The sequence below is a fragment of the Panthera tigris genome, chromosome D3 (genome assembly GCF_018350195.1).
Source record: "Panthera tigris isolate Pti1 chromosome D3, P.tigris_Pti1_mat1.1, whole genome shotgun sequence".
Taxonomy (NCBI): domain Eukaryota; kingdom Metazoa; phylum Chordata; class Mammalia; order Carnivora; family Felidae; genus Panthera; species Panthera tigris.
Genome location: NC_056671.1, coordinates 76,800,851 through 76,814,511, shown reverse-complemented (window position 1 = coordinate 76,814,511; position 13,661 = coordinate 76,800,851). Strand labels below are relative to the sequence as shown.

Here is a 13,661-nt window from a genome sequence, read left to right as displayed (position 1 = left end):
TTTTACGCTCTTTGAGAAAGAAAAGTTGGATCTAATTTTTCCATTGGAAATTCCTGAAGTAGTTGCATAGTTGGATCTTCATCTCCAAGCGTGCTGAGAGGATTTGTGTGAAAATCAGAATTTAATAATGTTTGCCATTGTGAAAACCACAGGGAATCATACAGGCACCCCATAGCAGCACCCCAGCAGGACGGTGATTTCCATGCATTGCCCTAAAGCCAAACAGCAGTGCTAGTGTGTATGTTAGTTCTCAGAGATATCCAACGTTAGGAAGGTGGAGAAAATCATGCAACCAGGCAAAAAAGGAGTAAGAGGAGGAGGATGAGTTTGTTAGGATTTCTTCACAGAACTTCTCTCATGTAAGGCCCCTGTGGACAACAGGACTGGGATCCCTTTGTGCTAGAGAGTTCTTGGTCAAAAGGATGCTTTAGGACAAGACCAGTAATTACGGCACTTGAATGTGACACCACAGAGAAATGAAAGACAGGAAAATCCAGGAACCAGAAGATTTAACATCATTTTTTTTTTTTTTTTTTTTTACTTTACCCGCGTGGAGCCCAAGGTTAAGTAAAAGTGTAAAGCAGGAATTGAAAAAATACTTTGCTATCTACAAATCGAATTTCGTGAAACAATGTGATATACTAAGGGAAGGAGGAAACTTAAGTATTCCAATTTACTCATTAGAACTTATACGCAATGGTTCACAGAATTAAAACAACTTAAAAGCTTATGTTGAATTCTTGCCCGGTTCTCTTTATAAACTATGACAAAGAGGACACAGTGGATTCATCTATAGACTTGTAGCTTCAAAAATGGATCTTCATTCGTAAAATTGTTTACATTGAAACAAATATCAGATACCGGACAAAACATGTGCTCCACAAGAAACTGCCTGTCCTGAAACTCTCGCGGGAAACTCTCGCGGAAAGCACGTTCGCATCAGAGCAGCACGCAGCCGTGGCTAAAAGGATGGCTGCGATCATCCAAATGGTTATCCGTGATAGTACAGCCATCCGTCTCTTTAACAGACTCTATAGGTAAAACTTAACATTAAAAATTGACTGCAAGTATTTCCTATTCAGAAGATGTGCAGTAACGCTACGGTAGAAGGTCAACTGGAAATTAGTTACGTGTGTCCACTTGACAGTGTCGCTGGCAATTTACGAACCTTAACACTGAGATACAGTATCGTTCAGCGAAATCTCTTTCTTATAGCTAGTATTTTTTCCATCGCTGCACTCAGCAGGCTAGACAGAGCACTCCACCGCTCCCCAGAGGAACCAGCATGCAGGGTATTCGGGTTCAAACCAAAGGATTACGCTACCTTCAGTGCACTCCACTGCATCTGTTCTTCCTTGTTCCAGAGAAAACAAATGTGAATACAGTGTAATTCATGCTCTCAGGAAGGGCAGCCATCAGGTAAACAGAGAAATAAATATCATACAAATATGTTGGCAAACCAACATGTGCATCGACATCTCCTACTGTGGACGACCTCACTATAAATGCAGTAAGCCTGAACAGAACAACTCCCAAATTACGAACTTCATAATGTGGATTGTTGGTTGGTAATCATTCTTTCCTTTCTAGGTCTGTAGTGCTCCGTTTTAAAAAGGCGTGCTATTGAGACTCTCTGCCCACTTAAATCAAGATTTTGATAACTAAAGTTGTTAAAGAATACTTTTTTCCCCACAAACGTTTATGATTGTGAAGTAAGTATTCTCTCGCATTTCTGTATAAACAACGTAACTCCTGAGACTTAACACACCATTAAATAGAATGAGGTAGAAAGTAGAATTTCCGGGGCTTACATGTTTCATTTTAAATAATTTGTTTTGTACTCCATTCGTGAGAACACTGAGTAAGACTGCTTACCTATGATGACTTCTACCTTCTTGCTATCTTGACTGTCTCGATCGTTATATACGTGACACCAGTAGGTCCCTTGGTGTTCCAGATCCACATAAGGCACCTATTTTCAATATCAGAACACACACACATTTCCTTTTTCAATTTTAATCTAAATTGGCTTGGAGAAAAAGTTATTTTGAAGTCAGGAAAAAAAACCTATAACATCTCAGAGGACTTTAGATAGTCTTACATCATTTCCATTTATGAGGTTAAATATTGGCAGGCAAATATTAGTGACTCTAATAATGGTGAGTTAGGCACAATACTATCTGACATTTTAGTATAAGCCCTTAGATGTGGGCTAGTGTTGTGTTCCCGTACTGTTAAAAATAGAAGAATCAGTTAATATTGAACAACAAGGGACTTGAAAAGAAAACAAGGAAAACGTGAAAACTCCCCAAAGGATATGAATTTTAATGTCTGTCTTAATTTTTAATTATGCTATTTATTTTCTATATCAACACACAAAATACGCAAATAACCAACTTCCTACCATGTATAGCTTTTTTGTCTCATGTATTAATGGTGACTCATTTTTGAACCACTGGTAGTGAGGAATAGGGCTTCCAACAGCCACACACTGTAAAAGCAACGTGCTGCCAGGCATCAGCTTTTGGGACCTTGGTTCAACGCAGATTTGCAACTTGGATTCAGAGATGCCATCCAAACTCCCTGAAATCAAAAGAAAAATATCACTGAACATAAATAAAATCTCCAGGTTAACAATACTTTTTTCCCTTTAACTGCAAAAAAAAAAAAAAAGTGTTTTCAAGTTAATTTTTTTGTAACCCTTACTAGCCTCTCCCCAAACTCTGTTTCATAAAACTGTGGCACTTCTAGAAATACTAAGAGATGTTCTGTGGATAAAAGGATGCTGTAGAGGGGCGCTGGGGTGGCTCAGCGGGTTAAGCGCCCAACTCTTGGTTTCGGCTCAGGTCATGACCTCACAGTCTGTGAGTTTGAGTCCCGCATCGGGCTCTGTACTGACACTGCGAAGCCTGCTTGGGATTCTCTCTCTGTTCCTCTCTCTCTCTGCCCCTCCCCTGCTCTCTCTCGGTCTCCCTCTCAAAAATAAATAAAAACTTTTTAAAAAACTAGAAAAAACAGGATGCTGTAGACAAGTAAGTTTGGAAAATTCTGGGTTAAATACAGTTACACAGATTTTTTATTGCAGGACTTCTCAGAGCTTTAGTCATTAGTATGCTTTGTGTATTCAAGAAGGGAAAATCGTTCAAGTGGTTTTCACATGTGTTTGGCCACAGAATCTTTTTGGTGGGGGCAAATGACTTATTAACACCTTGAGTGATATTCATATTTCAAACAGAAAGTGCTACATTCTACTGTTTAGCTTATTAAAAGGAGGGGTTTTGTTATCAGCATGGAATAAATATGAATGGACTATCACTAGCATTTCTTCCTGAGGTAGGCACTAGAGAGCGTTATTTTTTGAACGCTCATGTTGCTCTAAGGTCCTCGAGGAAGGAGGTCTTACCAGTGTTAACACAGCCCCAAGTCTCTGTCCTGAAAGTTGGTGTCTCACACACGGCAGGTGATGTCTTTGCTGAACGAATAGGATTTCATGTACTTAACTTTATTTTTTTTTCATTTTTCTAAAACAGTTTAATTCAAAAAAGGTGAAGACTCTGACAAAATCAGGGGGAGGGGCGGAACCCAAAAAAGCACACCGTGGGAGTCTACTGGCTCGGTCACAAACATCGCCATCGAGAAAGATATTTAGGTTTAATACAAATTTGATACAAAGAAAATGGGAAAAAATACCTCTATATGCTAAAAGCAATTAGGCTTCACAAATAAGGCCAGCGAGGCTATTTTATTTTTTTGACACCTTAATTCACCAGTGTTCTTTCTCTTATTTTCTTTTATACTCTCTTTTTAGTTCTTCTCTAATATGGGGAACTGGCTGGAAACTCTACAGTTCACATCCTCTTATAAACAAAGAGAAAGTAAACAGGACTAAAATGTACAAAAGAATGTACTGGGATGATATCATATAATTAATTTTCTCATATACACACATCACCTTTTACTCTGTTCAATGCTTTTTGTTCTACACAACACACACAGTGTAACAGACAGCATGGCCAGCGTCTGGCTTTCCATCACACTGCCTTTGTCTCATGCTTACGTAAGAATGTAAAATCCCACCATGTAAATCATACATACATGCTTCATGCTAGACTCAAATGTCCTCTGCATGCAGAGGATTTCACTTTTAAACATATTAAAGTTCATTACATGCACAGAAATATTCAAGAAAGACAAAAATAGTTGTCTTCATCATGACTATTTTTAGACATTGTTTATTCAGGTATAGGAAAAGCTACATTGAGACAGAAGAATGGAAGACAGACTGGTAACAAAGTCTGTTTCCCACCTATTCTTTTGGTCTGGCAAAATGACAAAGAATATGGCTCTTGACTGTGAGTGTGAATAAGAAAAATAACATCTGATGGGCGACTCTTTAGAACAGACTGAGTTTTTAAATCAATACCAGTTACTGGACTAAGTAGATAGATGACAAGGACTAGAAAAACAGTCTGATTGAAACACTTCACTGCAGTGAACGATACGCGCCCTTTCATGTCAACATTGACTCTAGAGCTTTTATTCCACAACACAGTATGTTCAGAGTAATACGAGTGTTTGGGAGAAAAATATACAGTGGAGAAAGAAAGAGAAGGAAGTTCCCAGAGGTCAGCACCAGGGCCAGTCTGAGGTTCCAGGTCACCTTAAGGCATCTACATATACGTATATATGCGTATACATGTCAACCTTCACCGAGAAGGAATCAAAGCACAGGAGATAAAATCTTAGCAACTGGTGATCTTCTATTGGTGATAAGTACACATGCGAGCTTCCGGTACTGTTTTTGATGCTATGAAATTAAACATCTGAAATAAAGTAAGGCGATTCCCATTCCAGTATTCAATTTAATTTGTCACTTACCCTGGAGGTTTCCTGTTACTTCTGTGACATCACAAACATCCAGCTGTGACCACTGGCTGAATTCAAAGGTGAAATTGTTATTAACTCGACAGACGTAAAAGCCTGCATCTTTTACGTGCACGGTGTTAAAAATTAGTTCGGATGCATTTCCGTTCGGAATCTGTGAAAGAATCAGTAAGAGAATGTAAATGAATGACTCATGAAAACACGCCTTATAAAGTGTGCTGGGCAAAAAATGTGTTGATTTCCTTGGAGCTTTGAAAAGCGTATCTTTTCTCAAGTCCTGAAATATTTTTTACTTAAAAAAAAAAAACAACCACCAAGCAACATGTTGAGTAATTGAAGATTAAAGTCTTAGAAATCCACACTCTTTTACAAGTGCATTAACCAGAGAGTTAAGCTCTCTCCCATAGTTCTTCCCCAAACAGAAAATCGTCTATTTTGTCATTTAAAACTGTTCAAATCATCAGTATTCAAAGAATCTACAACGGCAAATGTATAAGTAACACAGAAAGTTAGGCCTGGCTATTAATTTCAGTTATGGCCAAATTAGCTGCGAATACACATAAGCAAGTTTTTTGTTTTTTTTTTTACCTTGAGACCCTAATTTTTCATCTGCAAAATTCCGTAAGAGGACAAACTCCTTAACTACTACACTTCTTTCAGGGTCTGGGCGGAGAAGGGCTACGGAAAGCATGTCGGTGATGAGAAGGATGGCCGTCCAAGGGTCTCCCAAGCTCTCCCCTCAGGCCTTTGGTCACCACATTAAGGTTTCTTTCCCCTCTACTCATTAATCTGTAAGGGCCACCCACCTCCGGCACGTTGCCAAGGAGCTGAGTCGTGTACCTCATTCCATTACGTTAGATTCCTTGCAAGCGTAGTTTAGTAAGTTCATCTCTCTCTCTCTCCAAACCCCAACCAACTGAATTCAACTCCCACCCCCTCAGAACCTGCACCAGGCCCAGGGCATTTTGCTGAAGATTTGACAGCTGGGATGGCGGGCTGCACTTGGCACCATGGCGAGGCTTGGTAGGCAGACTGGCTCAAGCTGAAGACGTCCGGGATGAACAGACTGCAGAAAGCGGCTTTCCCAGCGACTCCCCTATCTGACTAAAAGCAAAAACTTCCGGGAAATGAGGCTACCGGAAATTCCTCCTTCAGGGTGACTTTATCCGGGAGGGAGACTAAGAGTAAACCTACCATAAATCCCCTCTCCAGGAAGAGTTTTATGGCTGTGATGATGAAAGACCACTTGCACCCGCATGAAGAAATATTATCACAAACTTTCTTATCTGTTTCTTCTAGAAACCTCTTCACATTTCCTAGAGAAACCCACTCATTCTTCCCATACACGTCTTTCTCCCTCTTCCCTTTTCCCTGTTAAGTAAGTATGTAAGCTGCTGGCTTATTCACAGAGCTACTTCCTTTGTAAGTTCCCATAGGAAAAAAAACCTTTTTCTCTTGTTAATCTGTACTTCATCAGTTAATTCACAGGCACCCAGAGGCTGAACCTAAGAGGGTAGAGGAAAACCTCTTCCTCTTCTGCCAATCCCAGCCTCTTCCCTTGCTCCTGGCGATTTTCTCCCTGCTTTAGCATCTGTTTCTTTTATCGCATCACTCTCAAAAACCTACTCTAGTACTTTGTATCTTAAATAAATAAAAACACCCCCAACAAACCTCCCTTAACCCACATCCCCTCCTCTCAGCAGCACCGAGAATGCGAACTGCCCCTTTCTTCCTACAATACTTTCCCCTTGAGGCTTCGTATCCCTCTCTGCTGGATGTCCTCCCTTCCCTCTTGCAGATTTCTTCTTAGTCCCTTTACTGGGTCCTCTTCCGTGACATCAACTTCCAATGTGTCTCCAGATGTCCAAACTGCCCAGCTGATTCATGCAGATATCTAACAGGCATTTCGAACTTAACACATCTAAAACCACACCCTTGCTTTTTCTCCCTAAGTCTAGTTCTCTCCCAACCTTCAATACCTCAGTATAGAACACGTCCCCAGATGCTTCAGTCACCAATCCAGGGGTGACCCTTGATCTCCCTTCCTTTTTCTTCCATCGGGGCTGGTCAAACTCTGCCTCTAAAGTAACCTGGCCTGGGCGCTTTGCTCCCGCTGCACGGCCTCACTCTAGCCACGCTGCCACCATGCCCAGGCCAGCTCGGGCGCCGGCTAACTGGGCCTCTTGCTCCTCTCCAAGCAGGGGCCTTGTGTTTTAAAAACGTAAATCCCATCATGTTATTTCTCCTGCTTAAGACTTTCAGTGCATCTCACTTTATATCACCATGTTTATTTTCCTCACGGTTCTGAGCTCAAAGAACTCTCTTATTTGTTCACTGTCTCTCTCCACTGGGGGGGCGGGGGGGGGGCAGGACCCTGCGTGTCAGTGCTTCATCATCATGGCCTGAGATCCTGGCCTGGCACGAAACAGGTGCTCATCAGGTATCTGTTAAATGAACAGCTCGTAAGGGGCTCCTGGGTGGCTGGGTCAGTTAAGTGTCTCTTAATTTCGGCTCAGGTCATGATCTCGCTGTTTGTGGGTTCAAGCCCTGCATCGGTCTCTAAACTGACAGTGTGGATGGAGCCTGCTTGGGATTCTCCCTCTCCCGCTCTCCCTGCTTGTGTGAGCACGCTCTCTTTCTCTCTCAGAATAAAAAAGCTCAAAAGAATAAAAATAAAAAGGAATAGCTCTTAAAATAGCCTCATGAACATAAGAATGGTTCAACAAGGGGTGCCCGGGAGGCTCGGTTGGTTAAGCGGCTGACTTCGGCTCAGGTCATGATCTCACGGTTCCTGGGTTCGGCCCCGCGTCTGTCCGGCTCTGGGCTGACAGCTCGGAGCCTGGAGCCTGCTTCAGAGTCTGTGTCTCCCTCTTTCTCTGTGCCCCTCTCCCGCTCATGCTCTGTCTGTCTCTGTCTCTCAAAAATGAATAAACGTTTTTTTAAAAAAAGATATTTAAAAAAGAATGGTTCAATACAACTCGACTTGTGAGGGCTTTAGAATCTATTATAACTCTTCAAATCTAAGAAGTACTCCCCACCCCCTACATTTTTTTTTTAAATTTTTTTTAACGTTTATTTATTTTTGAGACAGAGAGAGACAGAGCATGAACAGGGGAGGAGCAGAAAGAGGGAGACACAGAATCCAAAACAGGCTCCAGGCTCTGAGCTGTCAGCACAGAGCCCGACGCGGGGCTCGAACTCACAAACCGTGAGATCATGACCTGAGCCGAAGTCGGACGCTTAACCGACCAAGCCACCCAGGCGCCCCCACCCCCTACATTTTTACCTTTCTCAAACCAGGGCATATTTTACAAATGATATATATATATATATATATATATATATATATATATTTTTTTTTTTTTTTTTTTTAATGTTTATTTATTTTACAGAGGACAGGGAAGGGACAGAGAGAGAGAGAGAGAGAGGGAGAGGATCCCAAGCAGGCTTTGCGCCGACAGCAGAGAGCCCAATGAGGGGTTCGAACTCACGAATCATGAGATCATGACCCAAGGCGAAGTCAGACGCTTAACCGACTGAGCTACCCAGGCGCCCCTACAAATGATATTCTTAATGTTGTAAGTTTTATGTCGTTTCTCTTTCAGAAGGCATTTATTAAAATAAAAGCAACTTTGCAATTGAGAAAATGTTAAAATTTATCGCTTTATTTTTATTTTTTATTAAAAATTTTTAAAAAATATTTATTTCTCAGAGAGAGAGAAACAGAGCGTGAGCAGGGGAGGGGCAGAGAGAGAGGGAGACCTAGAATCTGAAGCAGGCTCCAGGCTCTGAGCTGTCAGCACGGAGCCTGACTTGGGGCTCAAACCCAGAAACAGCGAGATCGTGACCAGGGTTGAAGCTGGATGCTCAACTGACTGAGCCAACCAGGTGCCCTGTTAAAAATAACTTTAGTTACCATTTCTTGAAAGCCTAGTGTATGAAACATCCTGTCCATTAAATCCTCGTAACCGTGGATGACAGCAATTCACGTGACTAATAACTAGTCAGGGTTCCAACAGAGGCCTAACAGCAGAGGCTACACGCGATCTCTCACTACAGTCTGGCTGCTCTAACCTTACTTGTGCGTAAGGGATGGAAATTAAAAATGGTACAAAACCACAGATTTCTTCTAAGGCACAGAATGATCCCATTAAAGGAAAGATGATAATCTCAGAATGGCTCTTTAACTTAGTTTCGGGTTTGCAAATGTAGACTTTGCACTGAATTCGGAAGAAAGCTTAGTTATTTGACTAGCAGGGTGAAAAGAATATGGAGTTTCAAGGTACAATCTAGGAGGAAAGGGAGTGAGGGGAGGTGGAAAGAGAGGAGAGAGGCCCACTAAAGTGAGACACAGCACGGGCCGGACAGACTGGTGGGAAAAGCCCAGTGGCAGAGAGCTCAAAGAACTTTTAAGAAAAAAAGGATTCCAATACGTGATTTTAAATTCCTTATTGGGTGGTGCAGGGAGACAATATTTCCACAAGAGGAATAAACGCTCCCCTCCACCAGCCTGAATTTTACTTCAGAATCTACCACAATAGCCTAAATCTTTTGATGTAATGGTTACATGGAATGTTTAAAATAACATTCCATTAACCTTCCATGTCACCTTTGAAAGATCTTAATTAAAGATTTCGGCTGCCTTTCTTCGGGCAGCTGGGAAGATGGCGGACCCTCAGGCTGAGTGTGCCCACCCGAAGCAGCCAACCATCTTTCAAAAGAAGAAGCGGGTCTTGATGGGAGACACTGGCAAGGAGAAGCTCCCACGAAACTATAAAAACATCAGCCTGGGTTTCAAGATGCCCAAGGAGGCCACCGAGGGCCCCTGTATTGACAAGAAATGCCCCTTGAGTGCCGATGTCTCCATCCGAGGGTGGATTCTGCCTGGTGTGGTGACCGGGATGAAGACGCCGAAGACTGCTGTCATCCACCGAGACCTCCTCCGCTGCAGGGGAAAGGACGAGCGCTTCGAGAAACGCCACAAGAACACGCCCGTGCACCTGTTCCCCTGCTTCGGGGATCCGGATGGGCAGCACGGTCACAGTGGGCCAGCGCCGGCCCTCGAGCAAGACCGTGCTTCGATGTGCTCAAAGTCGCGAAGGCTGCTGGCAGCAAGAAGCGATTCCCGAAGTCCTGAGACTAGACATCTGTCCACACCCTCAAAGAAAATAAAGTTATTTTCCAAAAAAAAAAAAAGAAAGAAAGAGAGAAAAAGAAAAAAAGCGAGACTTTGGCTGGAATACAATTCGTTGTAAGTTCTGTATGGATATGTTAGAATGTACTGGCAATATTTACCGTCTGTTAACATTGCTCTGATTCCTAATTTCCACAATTTTTAGTGACTAAAGAATTGATTTTATTATTGCTCACCTTTTTTTAACATGACAATTTTTGGGACTGTCTTAGCAAAATGATGATTTTTCACTACTTCAGTAATAACACAGCCTTGTCTATCAGATCAAAATTCTAAAACATACGCTGAGGATAATGATGCTAATTAATTTACTGTCATTCTCTCTTATGACTGAGAAAGTAAAGTACATTTAAAAAGTTACCTCTTTATTCATTTTGAACCACTGATATTGTACAAAGGGATGTCCAGTTGCCCGGCAACACAGTTTCACAAACTGTCCAGCCAAGACTGCCTTTGATTCTGGGTTTACGGTGATCTTTATTCCTTAAAAAAAAAAAAAAAAAGAAAGGAAGGAAGGAAGAAAGAAAGAAAGGAAGAAAGAAAAGAAAGAAAGGAAGACGGAAAGAAAAAAAAAGTTAACTAAGTTACGGTAGAGAGGTTTTCCTTGTTTATGTTTCTGAAACCAAATTAAAAGAAAAAAGTATCGTGGAAATAACTTGCACATTCATTCCAGTTGCAAACTGCCCGTTCGTGTGTCCTTCCCCGTCAGACTAGGCATCTGTCGGCTCCAGGCTTTGTAAAACCAAGAGGAAAGAAACTCATCCCCAGAAGACTTTGATCTACTGTACTTCCCATGACTGGAGGAGAAAACTGTTTGCCCTGTTTCTTCAATTCTTAGAAAACTTTTTTCTGCATTCTAACACCTCTGGAATCAGGATGCACCTTCTAAACAGATGTCTGCTAGACAGCACTCATGATGCAGTTCTCAGTGCTGGCTTGTCAAACACCTGGTCAGAAACGCTCATACGGCTGGCACTTCAACTGAGTTAGGGGCACTGTTACGATAAGACGAGTGTTGGCCATTGAGAACGTCTCCAAAAGACATCTGAATTTAATGTTATGACTTGGCATTAAAGTGAAACTATTCTGCACACACAAAGGCACGGAAACAGAACAGCAGGATATAAATCTGAAATATGGGATACGGGCATTTCTTATCTGAGAAAGGACTTTCAGCATCGACACTTGGAAAGCTTTAAAGACGATCCTAAGTCAATAATGTTATGCCCTCCATCCCGCCTCCCTCTCAGTTACTCTTTCTGGGAAAGCCAGCTGCCCTGACATGGGGATGTTCAGGCAGCCCGGTGGGAGGCCCGAGTGATAAGGAAAGACAGCTGGGACTCCTGCCGAAGGCCCTGTAAGTGAACGACCTGAGAACTATCCAACCCCAGTCAAACCAGACGGCTGCAGCCCTGCCTAACAGCTGGACTCCCACCTCGGCAGAGGCCGAAGCTGGAGCCAAGGCCACCCAGCCAAGCCATTTCCAGGTTCCTATTCTCAGAAACTGTGTGAAGTAATAAATGCTGCTTGTATTAAGCTTGGGACTTGGGGGTAATTTGTTATGCAGCAACACATGACCGATACAAAAGAAACCAAAGCTAGGAAATTTTACATTTGCCAAGGTTATAATACGGAAAAGTGGGTTAGCTGGCTTTTAGGAAGGAAGAAGGAAAGGTCATTAAAACTTGTAAATATGTTAACTAATTTGGGTTTAAATAAAAAAAAAAAAACTTGTAAAATGTAATTCTCTGTACCTAGTTTTATTTTCTTTCCTCATCTATCCTGCATATGATCTGATAACAGGTTTTTCCTCTGTAACCCACCAATCCAAAGGAACAAAACAAGATTACAACTGAAGAGGAGTGAGTCCAAATAAAAGCAGTCTTAATACATCAAAGATACTAAACTTTCCAGAACAAAAATAGTAAATAAGGTAAAATGGGTAAGTGAAAAGCATTCCAGAAAGATACCAAATAAAACCAAAATCCAAAATAAATATTGATCGCACAATTATTACAATTGAGGGTCTGGAGAAACCCTGGAAAATCTTTAGTAAAGAGAGCACATCCTCTCAAAAAAGAATTTGAAACCTTTGCCAAGGGAGAACTTTCCCATTCGTTAATTCTTTATGTTAGCACCGTACGGAAGAAGGAACAGAGTTCTTCTGAAATCTGTCTCATGTGTTGGTTGGAAAATACATGTTGAAGACAGAAAATGGGATGAATGCACTCACTTCGGCGGCCAACTCACAGCACTGCATTTAACACTCCCGATGCGAGTCTTTGGCCAGGAAAGGCTTATGTCACAACTTCAAGATACAAAGATTCTGATTTTCAAGGTTTATGTGTGATAAGAAAGAAAAAAAAGTTGTAACAACAAAAGAAGGGAACAAATATAAATCGGAAAAACACAGGGCTTGTGGCCAAACGGGCTTTAAAATGTGGGTCTTCTAGCCACCTCCAACTTGACGAGTCCCAAATCCTTTTTGAACAAGGTCTACTCCTGCATGAGGCCCTGCCGTCCTCCATCCCAGCCGACCCTTCCATCCGGTTCCTCAGGGCGAAAACTTAGAGCAGTCCTCCCGAACCCCTCATTCTTCGCAAGTAATTTCTCTGCAAGTCCTGTCGGTCGCGCTTTTCCACGTCTCCTCATCTTCAACGCCATGATCGTAACCCAAGCCACCATCAGATGCTGATGGAATCCTATTAGAGCCTGTAGACTGGTTTCCTTGCTTCCAACCAGCAGCCCAAATGTCTTTTTTTTTAATTTTTTTTTAAACGTTTATTTATTTTTGAGACAGAGAGAGACAGAGCATGAATGGGGGAGGGGCAGAGAGAGAGGGAGACACAGAATCGGAAGCAGGCTCCAGGCTCCGAGCCATCAGCCCAGAGCCCGACGCGGGGCTCGAACTCACGGACCGCGAGATCGTGACCTGGGCTGAAGTCGGACGTCTAACTGACTGAGCCACCCAGGCGCCCCCAATTTTATTTTTTATTTATTTTTTTAAATTTTTAATTTTTATTTATTTTGAGAGAGAGAGAGAGAGAGAGAGAGAGCGAGCGAGCACGAGCAGGGGAGGAGCAGAGAGAGGGAGACACAGAATCCCAAGCAGGTTCTGTGCCATCAGCACAGAGCCCGGTGCAGGGTTTGAACCCACAAACAACGAGGCCATGACCCGAGCCAAAATCAAGAGTCGGACGCTTAGGCAGCTAAGCCACCCGGGCGCCCCCAAAATGCCTTTTTAAAACATAAATCAATCCATATCATTCCTCTGATTAAAACCCTCAACTGACCTCATACTGTACTTAGAATAAAATTCAAACCCCTCATCATGGTCTCAAGGTCCTACATAAACCGATGCCTCTAACCTCGTCCCCTCCTACTCTCCTGGTTCCAGCCACACCAGCCCCTCTTTTCAGAAGCCAGCTATTTTCTACCTTTCCACTTACTAGTCCTCTGCTGGATTTCCCCTCCAGCCCCCTGTTGCTTCACGGCAGGCACTTTCTTTCTCATCACCTGCTGGGTCTCTGGCTTCGCTGGGAAATGTCTCTAAACTAGCTATCCCCCACCCCCACCTTCTCTA

The 13,661-nt window shown here is 42.5% G+C and overlaps 1 protein-coding gene and 1 pseudogene across 3 annotated transcripts in view; one reads left to right on the top strand and one right to left on the bottom strand.

Moving 5' to 3' along the window:
- Positions 1-13,661, bottom strand: part of MALT1 (MALT1 paracaspase) — a 61,856-nt gene that overhangs the window by 30,419 nt on the left and 17,776 nt on the right. For 2 of the 3 annotated variants that reach the window (XM_042962762.1, XM_042962763.1), the window contains exons 3-6: positions 10,440-10,561; positions 4,879-5,038; positions 2,405-2,583; positions 1,876-1,972 (exon numbers count right to left, since the gene is read on the bottom strand). In XM_042962762.1, coding sequence (XP_042818696.1) covers positions 1,876-1,972; positions 2,405-2,583; positions 4,879-5,038; positions 10,440-10,561 — 558 coding nt within the window. Of the gene's footprint in view, positions 1-1,324; positions 1,355-1,875; positions 1,973-2,404; positions 2,584-4,878; positions 5,039-10,439; positions 10,562-13,661 lie in introns of all 3 variants that reach the window. The other variant, XM_042962761.1, reaches the window with a different exon arrangement.
- LOC107179483 lies at positions 9,421-10,080 on the top strand (annotated as a pseudogene).